Below are 26225 nucleotides of genomic sequence, written 5' to 3'. Positions count from 1 at the left end.
TGTGAGATCTTTTTATATAGAAATAATGGTGAATCTTATTATTCTAATTTCAGTGTGATATTTACCTTCATGATAAAGAATTAGCTTACAAGGTGGATGCATTACTGCATAACCAAGATAATTACAAGTTCATGATAGATTTCTTTGCTGAATCTACATACTGGTAAGGTTCTAGTTAACTTATGTGTTGAAAAAGTAGTGAATAGGAAAGTTCTGAATTTGCCCTCTCAGAAAGATTTTGTTAGGAAAAAATACCAGTTGTTTGGTTCACACAATTTATGTTATTGAAGAAGATTTACCATAAATCTTGGAAGGATAATAAAGATAAACACTAGTCCAGATGTATTTTACATATATAGATAGCTTTCCATAGATTTGGATTTGATTACAGGTATTTCTCTTTGCGCAACATTTATAAATCAACCAAACACAATTTTTTTTACTGACAGTTAGACTTGAAGTTGTTCTATAACTTACTTACTTACTTACTGCCCTTGTACGCCATTGGCGTGTAGGGCAGTAACGAAGATTTTCCAAAATTCTTCTTTACTGTTTCTGTAACATAGCTTTTTTTTACAAGTTAGGGTTGTTAGCCCTAAGCTAAACCTCTTACGTGAAGGGTCAGGTTTTTCTGTCAGGATGTTCCTTCCCTTAGACGATTGCTGTTACTGAGCTTACGAGCTCCATCTACCCGGATTTTCTGTCTGGATTTACTTCCATAGCCTTTGACTTTTACTAGGTCATCCACAAGGCAGTGAAGCTATTTACCCATAGCTGGGGGCTAGGTTTGCAGGCATCAGGGCGTGTCCACACACCGGTGGGCCTGCATGCTGTGCATCTAGTGGCCTAGTCTCCTCAGAGACCCTGTGGTTCTGTCTGGGATCGTGTGATACCCAGTTTACCTCTGCCACCTCGAGAAGGATCCCATATCTGGGCCACATTGGTCTTACTGCATGAGAGGCTATAACTGGCAGGGAAGACTTACACACTTGGCTTCCTTTTCACAGCAAGCTGCTATCCAGTGGTGAGGCTGAAAGCGAAAGTGACAAGCACAAACAACAACAACACACTGTACGCATCATACAATTTCCAGTAGACGAAGTTGTTCTATGATCAGTTTTAATTTATTTAAGCTGTGTATAATTCATCAATACAATCTCGTAAGAATATTTCATCAGACTTGCTTGCACCATATGTTTTTATTTAGCTAGTAAAATAAGAAAATGAACCAGTTTGGCCAAGGGAAATAACTTCATCTCAAATGACTTCAAATTAAAACCTGTCAACAGGCTCTGTATATAGATATAAGATGATGTGGTATGAGTGCCAATGAGACAACTCTCTCATCCTAGTCACAATTTGTAAAAGTAAACCATTATAGGTCAAGGTACGGCTTTCAACATGGAGCCTTGGCTCACAGCATGTATGTGTATGTGTCTATTTACTGTGTGATCATCATTTATGTTTTAATGAATTTACTTTTCATTTTTTCAAACAAATGTTGTCATATATCAGCTATTGTTCACCATAAAAGAACTTCACTGATTCTGTGCTTTCAGCAATCATGCTTTATTAAGTTTGATAAGATATCAGAGTAATGTGTAAATTGATGAGTTTTAATTGTATACCAGTGCTATTTTGCTGCTGTATTCCTCCCTCATTTTGATGTCTGTTTATTTAAGCATATGTTTTTTATATTTTCAGTAACATATTTTTAACGTTGATTTGCCAATTTGAACATATTGATAAGATAATGGAGTTATATCACAGATTGACACCAAATGTAAGTTATACTTTAGAGATAAAGTGAGAATATAATATATTTAGAAGTGACAGTAGCCGACTTATCTAAGTAGTTCATTTGATGTATTACTAGCCTGTCAACAAGGAGAGTGTATGTAGTTCTGCAAATGGCAGGTGTGTTTGATACCATTATGATTAATTTGACTAGGAAAGTTTTCATGCCAAGGTCATATTTCTCTCTGCACAATCAGGCTTCCTCATCCAAGAAAACTGTCCACCGCAATAAAGCAAATAGGGCTGGAGTAAGAAGTGGTCAAACACCAACAATTGATAAAAAAAATCATACATTTAGGGTTTCAGTAAATGCGACTAATTTAAATCATTCAGGAAGGAACATAAAATGGAAAGATATTTTAACAGAACAGAATGATTTTATGCAAGCATTGCATTTTTCTTAATGAAATCATTTGCACCAAACAGTAACACAAATTTGATAAAAAATACAGTTATTGATAAAAATAAATAATCCCAAATATAATAAAGTCACAATTCAGGAATTAAGGCAGGTAATTGTTAATGCGATATTTAATTGCAGGCAAATATGCGAGATCTTTATTAATGTGATTGTGAAAATTTTATACAGGAAAATCAAAGTTTATGTTCTGAATGCAGGTTGTTCATACTCACACCATTTATGCCATAATTTTAACAGCGCAATATTTTCGGAAATTACAGTATTCCATTTCTGTTTGAGATCAATAAGGAGGCACTCAGTAACCAACATGGTACATTTTGTTATAATTTTCTTTAGTATATTTAAACAAATGCCTAGATTTTTTGACTTTTTTCTGTCTGTTTCAGGTATGGTCACCAACTTTCTCTGTGTATTACGATATTCTAGGAGCCATTGATCTATATGATGCCTATCACTATTTACCAGCTCTTTGGTCAGGTAAATTTATATTTATTTCTAATGACCAGCCGTTTGTACATGTTTGAGATTAAATTTAAAAGACAGGTTTGCATGCAAAAGATAAGATGTGTATTTCTTGAGTTGTATTTAAGAATTGAGTGCTTCTTTTTGTAAATTCATTGGGGTGTAAAAGCGTTGACCGAAGTACATTTTGTATGAAGTGTGGAAGTGCTTCATTCTTAAAATGTGTGCATGGTAAATTCTTTTACAACCCTATGAAGTTACAAAAAGAAGCATTCAATTAAGAATTGAATGCTTCTTTTTGTAACTTCATTGGGGTGTAAAAGCATTGACCGAAGTCCATTTTGTATGAATCAAGGTAGTTTTTGATGAAGTTGAAGTCCAATCAACTTGAAACTTAGTAAACATGTTCCCTATGATTTAATCTTTCTTATTTTAATGCCAAATTAGAGATTTTATCCCATTTTCACGGTCTACTGAACATAGAAAATGATAGTGCGGATGGGGCATCCGTGTACTTGGGACACATTCTTGTTTAATATCAACAGATTGGCATTTTTTTTTATCTGGTTTGGATATCAAAACTTCCAAAGAAAATGTCGAAATGTATTGCTGATATTTATATTTAATTAATTACGACATGTTTCCATAAAATCATCTTTTTTATTACAGATTTTATAGTATTCAGGATAATAACAGGACCAAAACATGCACAACTCATGATTCCATTTTTCCAGTTAGTATCAAAGAAGAAACACCCAGAAGAGGCAAGTCTTGATTTTTTTCTTTGTTACAACCACGCATAGCATATATTTTACTGGTCCAAAATCACATACTTTAAATTCAGAAACTATTACCAGATTTTTATAAACATGAATAATGCAAGTGAATAAAGACTACAATAATAAGAAGTCGCGTTCTTATATCTGATACTTATATTTGTGTGCAGATTTTTCCTTAAATCACAATACATTTAAGTCCTTTCTTTAAAAATTTCATAATAAATGCACCCAGGAATTTCTAAATTAACAGTACCTGCTAACTAATGGAAGTTAATAGAAGCTTATATACCATTAGTATGGGAGACAACTCTTAATTTTTATAATGATGGAAACAATTCTAATTATTATAGTATGGGAGACAACTCTAATTTTGATAATGATGGAAACAATTGTAGGGGTAAATTCAGTAAAAAATCTCCCATTGACTTTAATGCTAATCTATGCATTGAATTAAATTTATAGCTGATTTACCTTTAGAAACTAGAAACTTTCATATATCATTCATGAAAGTACAAATGTAGCCCCATCTTTTGCAACAATAAAAACATAGGGTCATGCGGCATTTTTGGGCATTCACGTGGCCTTGTTTACAAACAATGTAGATTTGCACTGAATTCCTATACTGACCCCCATTACTTTTCAACCCAGTAGTAAAAAAAATTAATACATTCAGCATTTATTTCTTATTTTTTTTCAACTCTAGTTTTGATCCATCTACCAAAAAATATTTATTACAAACATTATCTACCAATCAAATAAGCACATGACTTCAGTTTTACATAGAAAGCTCTCCCCCAAATGGGCGGTCCCTGATGACGTATATTTATTTACTGAATTTACCCCTCTAATTATTATAGTATGGGAGACAACTCTAATTTTGATAAAGATGGAAACAATTCTAATTATTATAGTATGGGAGATAACTCTAATTGTATAATAATTATTATTGCAGACAACTTAAATATATAAACCAAAAAGAAATGCTTAAATTTTAAAATGAAAATCATGTTAGATTGTGATCTGCTTAAACATTTATTTTTAACAGCTATGGATACAAACATTCATGCATTGTTTTACCAATATTCTGAAAATAATCAATGATTAGAACCAAGTATTGATACAAGGATTTGTATACAAATTTAACCATTTTAAAATAATTCCAGTGTTTCCTCTGGATAATTAAATAAGAATTATGACCAGATTATTCTCTACTCTATGCATTTTCACTTTTCAGAGTTTGAAAGTAGGAGTTATATTTCATTGATAATTCATTTTTTGTGATATTTTATTTTTCAGCTTGAACAAAAGTTTGTTGACACAATCCTATGGGTAATTAACAGATGGGAAGAAAATATTCAGCTAAATGGAACTTTTGTGTATGTATTAGCATAATCACACAATGTACTGTAAAATCAGAAATTAATGTGATGTTTTATTATCGCAAAAAATGTAACAGGGCAATAATCGCAATAATTTAAACTGGCATTTTGAAATTTTTTATATAAATTAAAAAAGGATTTTCTCCATATCGCAAAAATTAAAATCATTTATCTGAAATGACAAAATAGCATAATAAATGCACGCAATAATTTCTGAATTTTTAGTTGTTCTAGAACCTTGTGTCCTTCAGTGTTATTTTAAAATGTATCAGATCCTTCAGTATTTATCTATACAGCTTGTTGTTTTTTATAATACCTTGACAAACAACATTCAATCTTAAGCTGGCTTCAAGCTTTATAGAGAGAGGGGCCGTTCCTGTTTTTCTGACACATTTAGTTTTAGTTTTTCTACTGCAATAACAAAGTAATAGAGTTATTATGTTCCTTTGTTTACAGATTGACATCAGGAGTGTTAGTAGGTGAACTTATCAAAGTTAGTCTCATTGCCAATCAAGTAGAACTAGCTTGGTAAGTAAATCTTTAGTTTTAAGGCAAATAGAATATACCACTATTATTAAAGATAAGTAACTAAATTAGATTAAATCCTAGTCTAAAGCATGCAAGCAGAAGGAAATTATTTATGTTAAAATTTTACACTTAAAAGTGCTTATTTGACATTATTGTAGTTCATATAATGTATATGTGTCTGCTATTTATAACATTTGGAGAAGTTACATTTTATTTAAGAATTTTTAACTTAATTAAATTGTAATGAATAAAATTAGATATGGGTTTTATATGTCAATGACTGCAACTCTACAAAATGAAACAAAACGACATCTAAGAGTACATACAGCCTAACCCAATAGACAAATATTTATAAATTCAATATATTAAACTGTAAACTGTAGTGACTTTGAATAAATTTAATAGAGACTGTAATAGATCTGCCATCAAAATGTCTTGTATTTTACAGCTGCTTTACTAACAAATAGGCACATAATAGTTTGTTTATTAGTAACTATTAGAAACCAAACTGTTTAATCAATAAACGTTTTGTTTCATAAATTGGTTAATAATATTTAAAGTTGTTTATTCATTAGTTATTGGACACAGACAAGATTGATTTCATGCTTTACCAAAGAGAAACTTAAATTTGTTGTTTTATGCACACACTCAGATAAGCTGCTAGCTTTGCAAAGTCAATCCACTTGACTGCCACAACTATTTTTTTTCACCTAGCTGTGAAACAGATCTTTAGGTAAACTCAGTGTGTGACACTGAAATCCATAATGTAAATATAAAGTCAGAAATACCATGTAGCATATGTCTGCCGAAACACACAATATAAAATAGTCAATGTGACTGAAGATGTTTGAATGTATAGAAGTTGCATTGATCACAATCACAAAGAAATCCATTTAAAAAATGTACATGTTTATTTTCAAGGAATAGATTTTATATTTTTGTGAAAGAATCCTTTAAAAAGACAAAAAGAATCTTTAAAATAGCTTGCTATATTATTATTTTAGGAAAATTTTAATGATGTATACAAAGCACAAAAGAAGGTTTACAGAACAGATTAGGTATGTTGCAAGATATTTTTGATGGTTTATTGAGTTTCCTATTAAAAGGATAACAAAATTACATGTACTTTTATAATTTATAAAAATATTATAGAACCCAAATTATTAACTTTGAAAATTGAAAGGAGAAGGTCTGGTAACGGCTTATTTTGGCCTAAAATTTGAAGTACACCTGATTTCTGACATTTGTGTCTTCATCAGTAGATCCAAGCAGTTTATGTTAAAGATTTGAGCTGATTTGGTAATTAAAAACGCCTAAATTCAAGTTCAGATATGAAAAATCTATCAAATATACCACAAAATGTCACTTTTCAGATGGTTTATGTCAAAAAAGGAAGTGGCTTCATTGGTGTCCAGTCTTAACCTTTATGTATGATATGTATCACCATCAAATACAACATATATTTCAATATTAAGACTGAACACAGGTGCCGCCACTTCCATTTTAGACAAAAAAACATCTAAAAATAAGCACACATGGTAAATTTGTGAAGATTTTATTAATTTTGCATGAATTAATGATGTTAGTACCTGATGCATGTGCAATGTATTGTAAAAAACAGCCCATATTTATGAAACTAAAGTAATCAACTTTACAATAATTGGCTATAAGTTTACAGTTTTTTTGGGTTTTTTTTAAATGCTAGACTTTGGGGCCAAAAAGGGGTCTTTCCCATTCTACTTCTGTGAGAAAAATTGTAATTTTGGGGGAGGGGACTTCCCATTTCTAACTTGAACACACAGAACTGCTAAGAAGTCCTGGAGTTCTGTGAAAGACCTAAACTTTCTTGGATATAACTTCTCTGATTGATATAAGCTGCATTAGTGACTACAACTAGTTACAGGCTGTCAGGTTTATGTTCAGTTAATAATCAGGAAAATCTTAAATGTCTTTAAAGTTTTAAGCTTTTCCCTCAAAATGACCAATTTTAGAGAAAGATACCTCCTAAACAGCTGAACACATCCTGCCCTGTGATCACATATACAGTTGTTTGTAGTAGCTTTATTGTCATCAGTAAGCATTGGTACCAAGGTACTGCTTATTTTCATATATTTGCAAAAACAAAAAAAATACTTTTAGGTATTTTTAAAAAACTATTCAGCATGTAAGATTTGGTTGTTGGAAAACAGAATGGCCATTTAATATCATAGAACAAAATAAACAAGATCAGCAGATTTAAAGATTATTTGATTCTTTTTTAATTTTTAGTGAGGAGTCAGTGACAATGTTATTGGATGAAGTTATTAAAGAAAAAGATGTGGATAAAACATCAGTAAGTAGCATGGTATTAGAAATCAAACTGTCTTCTGAGATGTAAAATGTTATAATATCTAACTGGAGTACTTGATAGAATTCTTGTTTTGAAGAAACAAAATTTTACTTAAAATTAGATATATCACGTCTGAGTACATACTCTATACTTTTTTCTACTAAACCTGATAATCTATATGTTACTAAATATACAATGAATTCATAAAAAAAATAAAATACATGAAAAATTCTTTAACAACATCCAATCAATATGTATGCCTTTTCAGTTAACTAATGGTTTTGGATCTCTTCCTGTAGAATAAATTATGGAGTTGCATTAAGAGTAAAACATTGATTGATTAACACCATCCCAAATATAGAATAAATAACCAATGACATAATTGTTGTGACGCAACTGAATTTTTTCACAAGCCTTAAGATTCTGACATTTGGAGTCCCACTGTTGACCGTTTTGTGAACTTCTTTTACAGAATGTATTCTGCTTTTCATTTGACCTATTTTTTTTATATATGACTTTTAATTATTGCTACTGTAAACCAACCTTTTTTTGGCGGATACTATATTTGGTGTTAAGTCCTTTCTTGCCAATTTTGCGGCAATTTAATTTCGAGATTTTAAAATTTACTTGGTGTAGTTCAATAAAGAAAGATCTAAGTTTAAAAAGTTGGCAACAAATTATTTTTGCGCAATTTTTCTTCTTGGGAAAGTTGCGAAAATAAATCGCTTGCGAAAGTCGCGAAAATAAATCGCTCACGAAAATAGTTGGTTTACAGTATGTAGATGTTCAATCAATATACTTTGTGTTTTCAGACCTGTTTGAAGTTGATGTCAACTGAGTCTTTTCCTAGCCTTGCCAAATACAAGAAACAGCTGAGAGAATTGGATATGACAGACCTTGAAAGTATGTTTACATAGTTTAATGAAGATAGGATCTTTGCAAGGAAATGTTTTTCTCTTATACATGTACCTTCATATATTTGAAATGGTATTGTCTGGTACGGGTTCGATTTAGAAATTTATACAATTTATTAAAAGTAAATCATTTATGTGACATAAACGTTCGAAACATTTAAGTGTCAGAAAAGTTCATGTTAATTAACATGTTGTTTTTTTTATTTTTCAGAAGTGGTAACCAGTTGATAAAAGGTCAAATAGAAAAACAATTAACTTTGTTTCTAGAACTGTGATGATTTTTGAAGGTCATTTTAATAACAGTAATGTCAAATACATGTACATGTATAAGTTTTCTGTGATTGACAGTAGACAATAATAAAGTTTTACAGTGATATTTTGTCTTCTGCATCATTGATATTCTTCTTACGTCAATCTTAATGCAACAGTATTCACACACTTTTGGTTTTTGTTCAGATGAAAGAAAAAAATATCTTAAGTTTTGTTAAATTTTTGTTGCATGGCTTTGAACCAACATAAAATATAGGTGTAAACTCAGAAATTTTTAGGGTGCTGTTATTGTGGCAACAGGATAGGCTTTGCAAAAATTGCATGTTGAAGTTTGATGACCATTATTTTCTCTGCACCATTGCATAAATAAATTTATCCCACATTATTTCTCATTTTTTAGATATCGCAATAATAAATGCAAATCAAAAATTTACAGAATTAAAAAATTTAGACCTTAATGAAGTGATGTACTTTAAAATAGCTACAATGATTTAAAAAAAAATATTTTGCATCAGTTATTTGTATTGACTATGTTCATCAATTGTAAGATATCTTAATTCCAATGTGGAGACGATGGAATGCCACAATTTATGCATCTTAAAGATCCTTTAAATTAAAATTTAGGAATTTTTAAACATTCTATAAAAAATTGATTTCCCATTCACATGCCTATGTTCAAATATTCATCTATAAAGAGGACAGTTTTGTAACGAACAAGGAGCATGTATGAGTTTATTTGGCCAGCTTTATTGCTATAAAATTAATAAATAATACAGTATTTAGATGGTAACAGTTATATCTCTTAGTAAGAAATAAATTGGTATAGCAGGATGGAATAATAGTCTGAAACATATGAATACAGAAAATACAGGTTAGCCTCATGCTATTGATTAGGGACATCAAAGATCCAGAGTGTAGATTACTTATCTGCGACCCATGCTTTTAGATATGTTGCAGTCCATACTGATGGTAAAATGGTGTTCAGTTTCCACATTGATGATTTTCATTATTACCATTTGACCATATTGGTCTGTGGTGTATTGAAAATTGTATTTTCTGTGCAATAACTTATGAACCTTTCCACCAATGGTTTTCAAATTACTGATATGTTGTTACTGATTACAAAATGGAGGTCAAGTTTGATATTGACTTTTTCACTATAACCCTTCAGGATTTTTATTGTTTTTGATATATTGGGAGATGACACTCTTTTCATTTCATTGCAAAAATTTGTGACCATTTCATCGATGCTTATACAATTTAAATATGTTGTTACTGATGACAAATTGGAGTTATTATGACTTCTCATCCATGGAAAAACTACTAATTTTTTGTATTTCGTTCTTATGTTGTACTGTTACAGCACTGTCCCAGGTTAAGGGGCGGGTTTGGATCCTGATCACATGTTTAACCCCAGCCACATTATTTATGTATGTGCCTGTCCTTAGTCAGGAGCCTGTAATTCAGTGGTTGTCTTTTGTTGCTGTGTATCATATTTGTTTTTGGTTCAATTTTTAGTCCATTAATTAGGAAGTTAGTTTTCTCGTTTGAATTGTTTTACATTTGTGTTTTTTGGGGCTTTTATAGCTTTGCTCATTGTTGAAGGCTGTATAATGATCTACAGCTGATAATTTCTGTGTCATTTGGTATTTTGTTAAGAGTTGTCTCATTGGCAATCATACCACATCTTCTTTTTATATTAAACTGCTAGAAAGAAAAAAGATATCAAAGAAATATTTTACAAGTGTGAAAATCACAGCAAGAATATAAATGTTTAAAGGATAATATGTCAAGAAAATCACCTCAGTTTAATTCAATGATGCAGCTGTATAAACAGTTCAAACAAACAAAAACAACATTAAACATAACACAATTTATTAACATACATGAATAATAACAGTATCACAACCAAAGGGAGGGGTTCATAAATATTCATATAAACATATAAGACTGTGCTACATGAGCTGTGAAAATTGTATAAAAATATTGATACATTATATTGTTTTTATTACATGGTATTGAAAATCTTCCATAGGATTGATTGCTCTTTGACTAAAGGGGCATTAGCTGTAAAATTCATGTTTACCAATTTGATGCAAATTCTCATATTTGATTTATAACATACAAAACGTATATCAAAATAATTAAAAGTCTAAAATAAACAATTTACAATACATGGGCTCTATATTATGTATCAGCATTTGGTGTGTATTTTAGTCTATTAGGATTTTCTAGGTCTGTTTGATTTCATAAAATTAGATTGAATTGCTCTATCAAATGTTTAATTCTTGTTTCATTTTCAATGTTGACATTCTTTTCGTTTTAATAACTGAACATGCCTTATTCATGCATAACCCATCTCTATCTAAGGGTTAAATTGAAAATCACACGAATACGGATTCAATGAAGTCGAATAATTCACCTGCAAGTAAATAATTAATTTGCGATATTTCTTAGCTTATTTTGACAAAATTGACCAAAATGGCTGCTAAAAAAAGTGAATTATCATTCCACTATTTCACTTTCATGAATGATTGAACAAAAAAATCTTGTTTAAATTTCTTTTTTACATCACATAGGTAATGCCCCTTTCAGGTCAAGAAACAAGTATATCACTTATAGTCTTCAAAATATAAAAAAAGATTTCATTTATTATAGGCACAAAAAAAATATAGTTTATGCAAATTGCAAGGCACATATCAATCAATTCTATTCAAATTTAAAAATTCAAATGCTTTTTTTTTATTGACTAGCAAAATTTCAGGGATCACAATAACCCTTTCAGGAGTAGAAGCCATTCACCCTTGAATATATTGGCACCTGTTTGATTTTTCTGCTTCAACCTTAAGTTCTAAGCACTATAATAGATGCCTTTCAAACTGGTAAAGTAAAATTAAACACCTTAGATTATATTATTAGATTTTTAAGGTGTTGACATTGTTGACTTAGTGATTCTTGCAGATTGTTCAAAAAGAAAAATCTTTAACTTCACCAATTGTTTGCATCTTACTCTTTCTCTAGTACCACTTTTCTCCTGCAACCTCTTCTTTTGAAGGGGGGGGGGGGGGGGGCAGGACCCTTTTCGGGACGTCGGGATCAGGTGTTTTTAAGCTCGGGATTTCGGGGTTGAACCTTCCGGGATTTCGGGATCAGGACCCCTCCAACCCCCTCTCTTTTATATACTGAAGCATTTTACAGCATCCAGAAAACTGACTTTTTTCAGAAAAGTTACAAGTATTTTTGATTATAAGCCATATTTTACAAGAGATTTTTAATTCATTACCTGCAGTTTGATGACTGAAACAGAATGAAGATTCAATTTGTAATTAAATGATTTCTTTTGTTTGAATACTAATAATTTAATGTAATGAGTATTTGAAATTGTGACCATTTCATTTCTTTACACAACCTTGATATTTATTTGAATTTTAAGTTTTAGTGTAACAACTTTCTGATACTGATTGTGTTAAGAATGAGACAACTTTCAATGCAACCATTCTATTTGTTATATGTATATTTGTACAATTTAAAAAAAAGATTATCAGCTTGAAAAAAAATGTCATTAATTTCATTGGTATTTTTCATTTCTAAAATATATGGTTGGAAAAGAATGAATGAATGGGAAAGTTTATTAATAGATTTTTGTACCAAGAAAGTTAGGCACAACACAATATTTGAACACAGTTTTTTTTAACACAAGATTATCCAATTTGAATCAATGTAACAAACTATGTATTGTCTTGTCCAAAGTCTTCTTTTCCATGGTCGTCATTTGTCCATATTGATTAGCTAAGGGGGATAATTGAGATTTCCCAGCACCACTTTGTAAAACTTTTGACTTTGGTGAAGGTGCTATGTCATTTGGTTGGGACCAAACTGTTGCCTCCAGTCTTTTCTTGTTCTTTTTATGGAGAAAGTCTGTTGGACTTGAGCTTTGATTCCTACCAGATCTAAAACATAAACTAAAAGTGTTTTCTTCATATTTCACAGACAGGCCCTAGAATAGACACTACTTATAAACGAAAAGTGTTTAATTTAAGATATTTTTGTCAACAAATTCAATGATGAATAAATAGAGATCATTATGTCTGTCGATCAATTCTATCTGGTCCTTTTCAAAACAGTTATTAATACTTCTTTCTTTAAATACTCCTGGCTTTTTATGTAATGTAAAATATGGATTGTTGCTCTTTGTTCTATTTGGCAATGTGATTTATTGCCATCCCTTGATGTCCTTGACCTATTCGTTTTCAAAATCTCGCAAGCTTTTCTGGCCTTTCAATAAACTGGACTGGAATAACCGTGCATGAAAGACCATTTTATGAACTTTTCTCATTCTGTTCCAATTAGATAAAAACTAATATGGCTGTCATAAGCAATAACTGATGTTGATTAATTCCGCATTTCCTTTCTATGTAAAATTGATGCTATATCATCTGAAGGGAAAGAATGATAATATGGATTCAAAGTAGGGGGATATTGGTTTACATCAGTCCGTAACACATAGCTACTGCATTTTGGGTTCTCAGAAACTAGAAGTTTAATATAGTATCGATTCTTTGGTATCAAACTTCATCTGATTATGACAAATAGTGTGACATATATGCAGTTTTCTCTCTAAAAATGCATGTACAATATTGGAAGCGATTTGTCCTAAGGTAATTTATACACTAATTAGCGAAAAATACGACCAGCAGAAACCATTTTTGGATTCTCAAGTTGGTCCATTTTCGGATTTCTTCTATTCTGAAACTGAAAGAGCAAATCTGTTCAAATTTTCATAGTCCCATACGAAGTTATTTGGATACCCTCTATAAAGAAAAGTCACTTCGTGCTACTGACATGCATAAAAGGCTTCAATGCTTACTTACGATCCAAAAAGATAATAATAGAAAAGCAAAAGATAAGGGTTATCTATCCATAAGCACTTATCTCAGAAAAAAAATAACCCTATATTCATTAATGCTATAATAAGGTATATAGGGAAAGAAAATCTTAGACAAGTGCCTGTTTATCTATCCATAACACAAAATCAATACATGTACATAAACAAATTCACACAAAAAAGTAAACAAAAGTGATTTTATTCCTGGTCTTCATCTCATTCCCTTTTGAAAAATAACCAGTAATAGCTGAACTTTATTCATAAAAGTATATCATATTTACTTTTAACCTGATAATGGTTAGCAGGTAATAAATACCAGTCTCCTGATAAAGTAGAATGGTTTGTTTACTTACCCTAATGCTGCCTTTAGATGTGGCGGAGGGGTCGGAGTTCTTGCTTCTCCTTCTTTTTCAGACCTTAACGCTGCAACCTTATCGTGTAGAGCAACTGGTTTACCTAAAAAGACAAAAAAAAAAAGTGTTGGGGTTTAGTATTACGTCTATTATCACTTAACTAGTATGCATTTTTGTTTAGGGGCCAGTTGAAGCAAGTCTCCCAGTGCGGGAAAATCCCGCTGTATTGAAGACCCATTGGTGGCCTTCGACTATTTTCTGCTCTTTGGTCGGGCTTTTGTCTCTGACACAAAATTTATTCGTTCTCCATTTTGATATTTTCGCATACGTTTACAGCTTCCGATTTAGCTCAATATATACTTATGCATTTCCATCAGATTTTATGTTTTTTTACTCATAGCAAGGCATACGAGAAAAGCCACAAGGTTGTTGTTTTATTAGTTTCAATAACACGAATTTGAAATAAACTTTATGGATCATTGTAAAGCAATTATATGTGCCATTGTTAAGCACTTAAGTATTTACATCAACCTATGTGATGGCAGTATACAATAAAAGAATGCAACTGCACTCTAATAAACTTAATCTAATGTCTTATATTGTGCGGCAAACAACAACATCTTTTACAATTTATGTCATCATAAATACAATTCACTATAGATATCGTGCAAGTTACGTGAGTGACGTCGTGTTTCTTTCTCTCAAGGACAATCATCAACATATTTTATGTTATGATTGTTTTTACCAAACGTAATGATTACTAATAATTTTGATTAACCTCCAAGAAATTTGCTCATCTCCAAATTATAACTACATAAAAGAGTATATACAGATGAAAAAAAAATTAAATTGAACAATGATGCTGAAAATTACAAATTATAATTAGCATTTTCAAGGGACTGAATTGTTTTGCTTTATACTAGGATTCCTGTAGACAATTTAAGAAATAGTTGTGAAGTTCACGTATTCGACTCCCTAACAAAAAAATCGGCAGAAGTGATTTTTTCATCGGTTTTGGAGGGTCGTCATCAATATTATAAAATGTAATTGTAAAATGTTCGAGTTTTGGAAATTTTCTACGAGGTCTAAAACCATGAATTGCTTTATAGTCATCCCCTGTATTTCTCTTAACTTAATATTGTGATTGATTGTTTGAATATTTTCGAGAGATCAAACATTCATATGTGACAAAAGATTTTCATTGTTGTAATGTCAGAAATGGAGCGAGCTATTTAGCAGAGTTGAAGTTAAAATGATATATAAGTAATCAAATCCTGGACCAAACATGATCCTAGACGAGCCGCGACATTAGAAAAGCAACACTTCCATCGTATCAAGGAACCAAAGCCAATAGTTGTTTACCTCCACAAAAACATTGGTTATTTTTTTTTCAAACCAACACAACTCAAGCCTGCTGTTATTTTTGTTTGTTATTTTAAGAAAAAAAAAATATAACATTATATGACCTTCTTTTAACATTATTGGTATTTTTTGTTATTAATATTATTATCCGGACGCTCTATTGCAAATTGTTTTCAACATGATTGCATACGTGCAGAGGATGTCTAAACATTGAAGATTTGATAATAAAAAAGACGATAATTTTTGTGTCTACTGTTTATTTGTAAGTGTTAATCATGTATATGCGTTTGTGCAAGTGATAAAATGTCATGGCCATGAAGTGTTATCAATGTTCTTCGACTTGACATTTCTCATCAAGAAATAATTATTCAGATACCTTTTAAGCTACTTTAGAAATAGTATCAACCGTTTTCCAGGTTTACCCAGCCAAAATAATAAAAGCTAGAATAAGTTTTTAATAAATATTAGATGTCGCATATGAATAAAAACACAGCTTTAAATATCGAAAGAACAAGTGTATAAACAATAGTTGTCATTCTGTTATTTCATTTAGTTCAACTTCAAATTCATTAAAATAATAATACCCTTAATTCGATTGAGATTTGAGGGTTTCTAGGAGATGACAATTTACCGCAAAATGCATTATGCAGATCAAAATTCAATTTGTAGACATTTCAACGAGACTGAAAATTCAGTTAGGAGTTTTGATTCTTTTAAGCGAAAATGCAGTATAGCTCAGTGAACCTTTTCCTTTGCATTCCAGACGTAGGAAACAAATAATATGTAGGCATTTTCCTCATATCCGTCGTGAATTATTCGTTTATCTAATCGTGTAAATGGCGAAACTCCTATACCGATAATTAATTCTGCATGACACTAAATTTATTCGCCAAGTTTATTACTTTGTATCAACTGTGATCGTCAACTTGAAATCATTTCAAGGCGAAACAAAACATACATTAATGGCACAAGAGTTATAATAGATGTATTGAAAATAAAACTTTATTTAAACTTTTCACTATTATGTAATAAGACTCAACAGAATACAACACAATTCAATAAATTAAACACACTTTCTATTGAAATGATTATACCGACATAGCAAGTCATGTTTCGATTAGGAATTTTAATAAATGTTAATTGAAATTAAATTTTTAAAAAATCCAATCTATATCTTTTGTTGTAGAATAAAAGAAAGGTTTAGTTCACTGTTAAATATAAACATTTATAATAATTAATAAAAAAAAAAGGTAAAGCAATTTCTTAATCAAATTCTTTATTTGATTTTTATGCATAAACAGTACAACTCTTTCAAGACCAGAATACATGAATGCATACGTGTGGAACGAAAAGTAAGAGACCAACACTCTAAGATATTCCCGACTGAAAACATAAGCAGTAATTCCAGAGCTACGCACCAAGCCTCTAGAAGGACGAATACACACTAAAAATCACCTTGTTATCAAGAGAACTACAAAATACGTTTCAGGGCAAAAAAAAAAAAACAGTGTCAAAGTATGGTAACAAAAATTTTCGAAACTGGTTGATTAGTTATTTGCTTAACGTTTATAAATATTTCATTCATATTCAGGTACCCATACAGGACCATGATAATAGTATACTACTACCCAACCCTAAATGCACACACCTGATTATAAAGACATTATAATTTGTTTTATCCCTTGTCACATGAACTCATGCTTGCTAGTGAAAACCATCACGAAAATGTGAAAATGCTGCAACCTGCATATACTATCCGTGTAGTTGCCACTGGACATTAAGTAAACAACAATCCATTAACATAATACCCAGGTTATAAACCAGGGTAATCTTTCTTTTATTCGCCTATTTTGCATTTCTTTGTACTATATTACCGGATCATGTTTTACGTCCAATTAATAGCTTAAAGAATAGAAAGAACGATTGAATGTTAAAAGGTTTGTCATCAGATAATTATTTCTGTATTCACAATTCTAGTTTGAGCATGGACACAGGTTCTTGAAAGGAGATGGCGTTATAACAGCATTAAACCAAAGATGTTCAGAGAATCTTGTTCCTCGTCATGCACCAATGAAATGCATTTTGTGTGAGACCATTATGGCTTTGTTGTAGTGTTTATATTGACATGAATGTTTGGCAAAGGAATATTTACTTGAACTCAAAAACCTTTTAATAATCTCGTCTAATCGTAAATCAAAAATAAATATTTCTTTTGTTATAACATAAAATGAAAATATTAATATAATAGATATCACTCGATTTGACAATGTTATCAAATAATTTTTAACATTATACCGTTTAATCTTGTCTGATAAGATTTAAGACCATTTATAGAGTAATTCATTTTGACTGGATTTCATTAAATAAACTGAGATAAATAGAAATAAATAGTAATCCGTGTTGTACTGTTTCTACTTCCTTCATCAGAATAAGTACGGAACATAAATCGCGTTTTTCAACTTTACTCTTCGAGTTCATGCTCGACAATAGACGAATGCTTGTTGCTCGGTGCAATTTTTGTTCGCTCTTCTCTTTTTTTAATGGGACGCGTTTTCTATAATTTGTATTTTATTACAGATCATATAAATTGGTGTCCTATCTATCGTAATGTTCTTTGTGTATTTTTTCTTTCTTTCTGATTTTTATCGGATTCACTCAAGGTAAAATTAACCAAGAATCTGCATCCATACGACACCATGCCCTGATCTCACTTTATCTACATCTTTAGTTCAGTGAACCATAAAATCGTGACCAAAACCCTTATTTTGACAAATTATCTACATACGAACGGACCTACGAATGAACGACAGACAAAATAACGTTACTCCCCATAATATTAACGGAGAATCACAATAAGTAAAATTTAATATGAAGGATGCCTAAAAATGTGTCGAAGAAGAACAGATAACATTATGACCAAACATGCAAATGAAGAACAGCAATTACAGAACGAAGAGCAACAATAAAAGCGTCGTATGTGATTTTGTGATTGACGTGTGTTATGTATTTCTTTTTCATTATATAAAACTACTATTAACACTATATTTTCATCATGGTTCTGAACAGAATACACAGAAAACTAAACCTTGATTAAAATCGGGAATAAACTTCAAAGTGTTCTAACTAATTCCAATTTCCACCTCATGCTGTTGACGGTACTGTAAATCATTGCGAGGTTTTGATTAATGTTTTAACAATGCTGGGTATAGCAATAATAAGTCGCATTATGGTATATGATACATGCATGTCTGTAAGCACCTTTTCCCCGAAATCGCTATAATTATTCTCCCATTTTCGTGTATTCTTCAAAAATCACAATATACAATGCACACAATAATTTCTGAATTAATGGTACTTATAGAACAAAAGAACTAATAACAAAGAAAAAACATAGTTTTTTTTTTCTGTTTCTTAGTTTAAAAAAAAATCGAAACATCAGATAGACTAAGCTGTTATGATTTTTTATTACAACATTTCTACTGCCTTATACAGGTACAGTATATATGCAATCATATTTGGTATGCTTACATACATGTATCTTCGATATCAGGTATAATAAATCAATTATATTCATCAGTTGTTTTCTAATTCAATAAAAACAACGATACAGTGCTAGTCTAATCCCACTTAAAGACTGCATGAATTCTCTTGTAATCTTTTAAACAAATTTAAATATGTTAATTTGTGTTTAGATATCAAATCCTTACCTGACTTATCAAGGTGGATATTAGCTCCGCTCTCTGCCATGTTTATTATTACATATAACAGATAATCAATAGAGAAAGAAGTTCCATGTCATTAGACCAAAGTAATATCTTGTACGTAGGTAAATTATCACAATTGATTTTTTTTTTCTCTGCTTGATAATGTTAACTCTAATATTCATCAGTTTTTATTCCTCTACATTTCATCACGATACCTGAGTGTGATATACACAATGTCACCAACTGATTTTAAACAACTACAATGTATTTCTAAATCACATGCTATAATAATGGATTAAAACATTACACTGCGATCCAGGGGTGTTTAAACTGGTTAATACATTGTGGTTAATAATATTTATCAGTTTACAGGTACTTAAAGGATAATTAGTCTACGAAAATGTATAGGCAAGCAAAGTCGATAAATTGAGTAACATGACTAAGTATCAAAAGTTTCGTGTGTTCAAATTGACCAAGATGTCAACAGATTTAACTTTTGAACTTTTAAACTGAAAGCTAACTTAAATCAATTTGTAATTTTGTTAAATCTGAAAAACCAGTTTTCAATAATTGGAACAAGTAGCGACTTTATCTGACCTCACGATGACATCTACTTGTATATTCCTAAGAACTATTGTTGTTTGGTTGCTGTCAAAAGTTATCCAGTTCCTTTATATTTAAGTAATAATTGTTGCTTAAATATATATGCCAAGTTTTTTAAAGTTTATATTCAATCAGATAATTTACTTAAAAAACGATATTCATTGAAGATGAAACAACATAAAAAAATAAACATTATCATTTACTATTTCCTTGCATTACAGAAAAAGTTTGAGTGCGGTACTTATATTGACCAGTTCCTATCTGAATCATATACAGCTCTAGCAGATTTTAAATGTATTCCAATATTCAATGCATTAACTGAACTTTTAATGTTTTATATATTAACAGACGTTTCGAACCAAGTAAATGATTTCAAATAAACGTTTAGTGTTTTACGTTCGACAAATTAAAAGATAAAACAAACAACAAAGACGCATCGTTATCTGCTAAAATTATCTTTAGTTATTACTAGCTGTAATAAATAAAATAAAACATAGATTTAATTTATTACTTTACAGTTGTCATTAATCTAATATGACTCAAATACTCATTCAAGGACAGAAAATATAAATAAAAACAAATTTCTATTCACTCGAAAAGTTTTACATAAATATTTATAATAAAGGTATTGAAAATATGAGGCTTATAAATTAACTGGTCATAAACATATAGTCCTTTATTATTTAGTTTTGTATCGTAATGATGCACTTATGAATATCAACATTAAAAAACCGTCAGATTTAAATGAAAATAACACTTTATCATTTAGAAGTCCGAAACGCTCATCCTGATTTTTCTCTCTTACATTTCCACCCAAATATCTTAAATTAGTTCTTATCTATATGTTTATCAGATTTATATAATTAACATAAATGATAAATGTATATACAAGACATTTAACTAAACTGATAATGTATCTAATTCAAACTCATTCATAAAATATCTTAATACGTCAACAAAGAATATATTACATCTACAATTAATGTAACACCTCTAGAGTCATGCCGAGATTTTTCTTATGTATCAAAGTCAAGAATGTTAGAAGTAAACTCAATACATACCTGACCTAACTATACTTTACAGCTAGCTATAAACCAGGTTTAATCCACCACTTTCTACATAAGGAAATGCATGTACCCAGCCAGGAATATAACAGTTGTTTATCATTCGTTTGATGTGTTTGAGCGTCTGATTTTGCCATTTGATAAGAAACTTTCCGATTTGAATTTCCATCATCGGTATTTTTGTTATTTTACTTTTTTCATCATAACCTGATTCCAAATTATATGAATTCCTTTGCAGAGTTTGAAACTTCATAAGAATTTAAGTGAAATCAGTTGATCGTTAACGTATCTGATACCGACGAGAACACAAATTTGAAAGCTAACTGGAAGAAACTAAAAGAATGAAAAAAAATGATGACAGCAAAACACAGTATTCAAGGACATGAAACAACAATGCATGGCAGTACAGATACCAAAATACGCAAGTAGTTCGTTACATTATGAGCTTCAAATTTAGACTTCTGTAGATGCCATCGGACAACATTCCTAAATAAGAACAAATGGTGTAAAGAGAGCTTTCATCTATCTTAATACAAGACTTAATAAAGCAGAAAATTACTACCAGCTAAACGAAAGGGAATTGATTGCTTCTCTATGTACTGGTTGCATCAACTCAAATGACTACTTAAACAGCTAGCGGTTAGCATTCCTCAGTGACATCAACCCTGCTACATATATATTTTGACCACTGCTAAGCTGAATGTAACCAGACACCACTGGTTATTTGCTCTTTATCTTTGAGATTAAATTATGACTTATCATGGACTGGGAGAAGGCTCACTCTGTGAATCTTGAAAATAAGCTACATCATAGACTACGTTACAGACTGCAAAAAGCCACACAGAAAAACTTTGGATTTAATCCTCTACTCAAACCTTTCGACTACTAGTGTTTGAAGTTGAAACATCGTATATATAGTTATCAAAGGTACCACTTATAATTTAATAAGATATATCGACGAGGAAAACAAGAGACCTGTTAATCCGAACCATAACACATGCATCAACAGTTCTGAAACAACTCTGAAACGATGCAGATAAACGAGGAAAGGACAGAATATTTTTGTTGATAAGATACATATACTACTGCCGTGAGATGCATATATGCATCGATATTTATATTGAGGAATGTGGTAAATGCACTCGAAGGAAAACTCTAATCTGCTACTAGTGTGCATGGATGTTTTAACTTTCGAATTATCCTAGAGAGGATACCTATTATGGCATCATTTATCTTTCAAACAATATAATAATCTCTTTTCAATTTCAAATATTCAAAAATCATTGTTAAGTTACCTAGTTATACTGCTTAATTTAACACTCACAGGGTTAAATGAGATAGCATATATTACATGATTCTTTAATCATAACTACGCTAAACATACCTTCGTTATCAATCTAGCTTTATTTTCTTACCTACGGCATGTTTTGGGACTCTGAGTGGTGCGAGCTCATCTTCTCTTTTACTTTCTGGTGGTTGCACTGGAAGTCTTGGTGACATTGGAAGGAGGGGCGATCCTACTGGAGGAAGAGGAACCGACGGTGAGACTGAGGGAATGAAGTACCCAGGTGATTTAAAATCTGTTTGTGCCTGCAATTGAAATGTAAATTTTAACAAGGATATAAGTATATCTTCTATACATAGCTTATGTTAAATAAACTAGAAATTTTTGTTTTAAATGATTTGAAAAAAAGACCGCAAGAATTTAAGGAACATTAATGTAAGACAGAGGATTGCATATGTATTAGAAACGGACAAGCATATACTTGTTATTCTTATATGTTTTTCAGAAGACAGCGGCGTCTGTTTGGAATATTACATCATGACGTTGTATAGGTAAAAATTATTGTTTTTATGCTAAAAGTAGATTTCAATATTGATTCAGCAAGGATAGATTTATATTTGTCATTGAACATATTTGATTCAATGATATGATAAAGCTCATTGTTTTAATGCAGTGCAACTTTATTTAGAAAAAAAAGAAATGCAGCATTTTGTTTCTTTGAACATGATAGCATTTCTATAATGGGCACTGTTTCACACCACAAAGCTTACCTTATGAGGCTTTTTAGACTTTTTACGTTTCCCTGAATTTTCCTTTCCGTCAATATCATCATGGTCGTATAAAACAATTTTTGGCACTAACGTCATCGAGGTCACTGATTCTCTTTTCTCCACTGTTTTCATTTCTAATAGTTTATCGTCATGTTTAACATCATTTGATCTTTTTTTAAATAGTCCTTTTAGTTTTTCAAATGGATTTAAAGAATGGGGTTGGTCTTTACTTTTCTTTCGTTTTTCCTTCTTATGCGTAGGAGAACTTTTAATTCCAAGTCTTTCCTCAAGGAGTTTCTGACATGCTACAAAAATATACTTAAATAAAGTGTTTTCCTCTGCTGTTTAGTCAAGCGACCTGATTATATGGAATAAAAATTACGAGTACATACTTTCATAGTATCCCCATCTGTATTGTTAAAAGGATTTATTTTCAAAATTGGTTTATTTTACTTTCTTAGGTATGAATAATTCATTTTGTTTTTATAGATTCGATGGTGACCATCCAAGTATAATCATTTTGTTATTATAATCTACAATTTTAGCAAAATTAAATTTTCGATCCCATAGGTTTTCCTGATTTCCTGTTCAACATATTTACAACTTTCTTTCCTGTTGAACCATTCGAAATATTCGAAGGAATTACTTTTCACAGAAACTAATTCATTCATCAACGAGTTAGTATATAATTAACATTAGTGATTTTTTTTTAAAACAAACTGAAACGCTGGTCATTTTTGCATTCTCCAGTTATTGTCATTATCTTTCAGATTACACAGAGATCGATCAATTTTATTTTGCACACAAAAGTCATACTATTTATGAAAATTGCATTCATATATTACTAATCGCAAAATAAAAATTAAAAACCAATTCTTCAGAGAACAGTTGAAGGTCTTTCCACCTCGATAATAAGAATGAAATTTAAAAAACGATGTTAGAAAATGTCACTCCTTGTTGATGTAATTTGGTTCTTCGAATTGATATAAAAAAATAAGATTAATAAGTATATGCAGAAGACTTAATTGTTTTAGTATGAACAGAAAATAATTTTTAGCAAAGGTCAAAATCTAGAACGTCAAATTGACCTTTGACCTTGTACCTCAATTTCAAGGTCATAGGTCAGTGATCTCAAATCAAAAGACCCCAGGTCAATCATTTTTATGGTTGTGGAGAAATACTGATTTAAATACATAAGGGGAGAAAACTCCTATAAGGGTTAACCAAAACACTTCGACTGAAATAGGTTGAAGTTGCGCCTTTTTGTAAACAGTAATTTGGCAAACAAACCATATCATTAACTGTAACAGTTTCGTTTGAATAACGATAACAAGCAAAATTCAAAATTTATAACATGACCTTGACCTTCGACCTTGATCTCAATTTGAAGGTCATAGGTCAGTGAACTCAAAACGGAAGACCGGAGGTCAATCACTTGTATGGTTGTGGAGAAATACTGATTTGAAATACATAAGGGGAGAAAACTCCTATAAGGGTTAACAAAAACACTTTGACTGAAATAGGTTGAAGTTGCGCCTTATTGTAAACAGTTATTTGGCAAACACATCATATCATTTACTGTCACAGTTTCTGTGGAATAACGATAACAAGCAAAATTCAAAATTTAGAACATGACCTTGACCTTTGACCTTGACCTCAATTTCCTTTAAATGGACCAAGGATTTCATATCAAAAGACTGTAGGCCTCTACGACTTATAACGTATGAATTTATCCAACAAATCGCCTATCTTAAATTTTCAAAGGGAAATAACTCCCATAAGATGTCTTCTGATCACTTCAAGTCAAATACACCAAATCATTCTCAAGAGTAGACGAACAATTTGGTGAAAACAGTTTGCTAAAATCTTTTACGGTTTTGGAGATATAGCGATAACAAGAAAAAGGGATGCGGGGAGATAACTCCTATAAGAATAAGTGTTCGGTCACACAGGGTGAGTTTTGAAACCTCCATTACTGTACAACATCATTGGCCAAAAAATCCATTCGATATGCTGTAAGACAAAAAAGCATCTCAGACGGCAGAAGGAAAAAAAAAAAAAAAAAAAAAAATGATCAGAAGAAAAACAAAAGGTCTTTCCACGAAAAGTGGAAAGACCTAAATAACTATGAACATTTGATGATTCACATGATTAAATGTATATTGCTGATATTTTTCTAACTAATTGCTTCCTTTACTGAAAAACCAAACAAATCATCTAGTATGAAATTCAAAACAGTGTAGCTGTGGCCATTGATTGACACATTAAAATCATTCATTGACTGGGACAATTTAGGTGAACGTTTGTATGTAACGACCAATGCTCACTATGTACTTTTTAAAGAAACTTAAACTATGGGGTCACCAAAGGTTCTCAAAACCTAAATAAAGTAATTCGAAAAATTAATCAGAAATAACACGATATTTTGATTTATATCAATTATATAAATCAAAACACAAAGGTTATTCCTGATTAATTTTTCGAATTATTTTATAATTAAAGGCGTTAAGAAACCTTTGGTGACCCCACAGTTTAAATGTCTATCGTAGGTACGTCATGAACAGTGGTTGTTACAGACAAACGTTCACGTAAATTGTCCCAGTCAATGGATGATTTTGATGGGTCAATCAATGGCCACAGCTACACTGTTTTGAATTTCATACTATTATTATTTTGTCTACACTCCGTAGTGTACTTGTGATCATTTCCTGACAGGTTTAATTAACTGCATTAATAAAAGCTATAATCTGATTTCTACCAGGTATTAAATACACGTCATATATATCGTCTAGAATAGGCGATACTATGCAGATAAGGAAAACATTATATCAGTCTAAAGATATGCACAACGGTACTGATATAAGATGTTATAATACGAAAATGTTGTTATTAAATTATATATATGTATATATAGAACTCGTCTAGACATCAACCCAACAATGTTAGATCTGTAAATTTGCTTTCGCAAATTTTTTGTTCTTCCCTTGCCGGGATTCGAACCCATGCTACTGAGATATCGTGACACCAAATTGCTTGCACTGTAGCCAAAAGACCAAAAAAGTGAAAAAAGTATCTTTAAACAAAACGCATTTGACTAACAGGTCGAACAACTGATGTTCTTTAACCCTGCTGGTTATCTTAATGGATCTTAATATAAATTTAATACTAAACAGAAAACAATAAACTTGTGGCCAAGATGTTATGCCACAAACCTAAGGTGTCAATATTTTGTTTCTGTACACCAGATCCGGATTTCGACAATAAATGTCTCTTCAGTGATGTTAAGGATCGAAACGGTATTTGGAAGGCCATATAATTTA

At 31.0% G+C, this 26225-nt stretch overlaps 2 protein-coding genes across 4 annotated transcripts in view; one reads left to right on the top strand and one right to left on the bottom strand.

The window, feature by feature from the left end:
• The window catches only part of LOC143073277 (small ribosomal subunit protein mS39-like), a 43573-nt gene extending 32125 nt beyond the window's left edge, over positions 1-11448 (top strand). For all 3 annotated transcript variants that reach the window (XM_076248687.1, XM_076248686.1, XM_076248688.1), the window contains exons 16-25: positions 54-163; positions 1705-1783; positions 2605-2695; positions 3350-3444; positions 4756-4835; positions 5295-5366; positions 6371-6424; positions 7635-7698; positions 8508-8598; positions 8821-11448. In XM_076248687.1, the coding sequence (XP_076104802.1) occupies positions 54-163; positions 1705-1783; positions 2605-2695; positions 3350-3444; positions 4756-4835; positions 5295-5366; positions 6371-6424; positions 7635-7698; positions 8508-8598; positions 8821-8837 (753 nt within the window). In that variant the 3' untranslated portion in view covers positions 8838-11448. The remainder of the gene's footprint in view (positions 1-53; positions 164-1704; positions 1784-2604; positions 2696-3349; positions 3445-4755; positions 4836-5294; positions 5367-6370; positions 6425-7634; positions 7699-8507; positions 8599-8820) is intronic.
• The window catches only part of LOC143073278 (uncharacterized), a 39615-nt gene continuing 24127 nt past the window's right edge, over positions 10738-26225 (bottom strand). Inside the window, exons 9-12 of the mRNA XM_076248689.1 lie at positions 22906-23210; positions 22266-22440; positions 14118-14220; positions 10738-12829 (exon numbers count right to left, since the gene is read on the bottom strand). Coding sequence (XP_076104804.1) covers positions 12595-12829; positions 14118-14220; positions 22266-22440; positions 22906-23210 — 818 coding nt within the window. The 3' untranslated portion in view covers positions 10738-12594. The remainder of the gene's footprint in view (positions 12830-14117; positions 14221-22265; positions 22441-22905; positions 23211-26225) is intronic.

Source organism: Mytilus galloprovincialis, chromosome 4, assembly GCF_965363235.1.
Source record: "Mytilus galloprovincialis chromosome 4, xbMytGall1.hap1.1, whole genome shotgun sequence".
Taxonomy (NCBI): Eukaryota; Metazoa; Mollusca; class Bivalvia; order Mytilida; family Mytilidae; genus Mytilus; species Mytilus galloprovincialis.
This window is presented reverse-complemented; position numbering and strand designations above follow the sequence as displayed.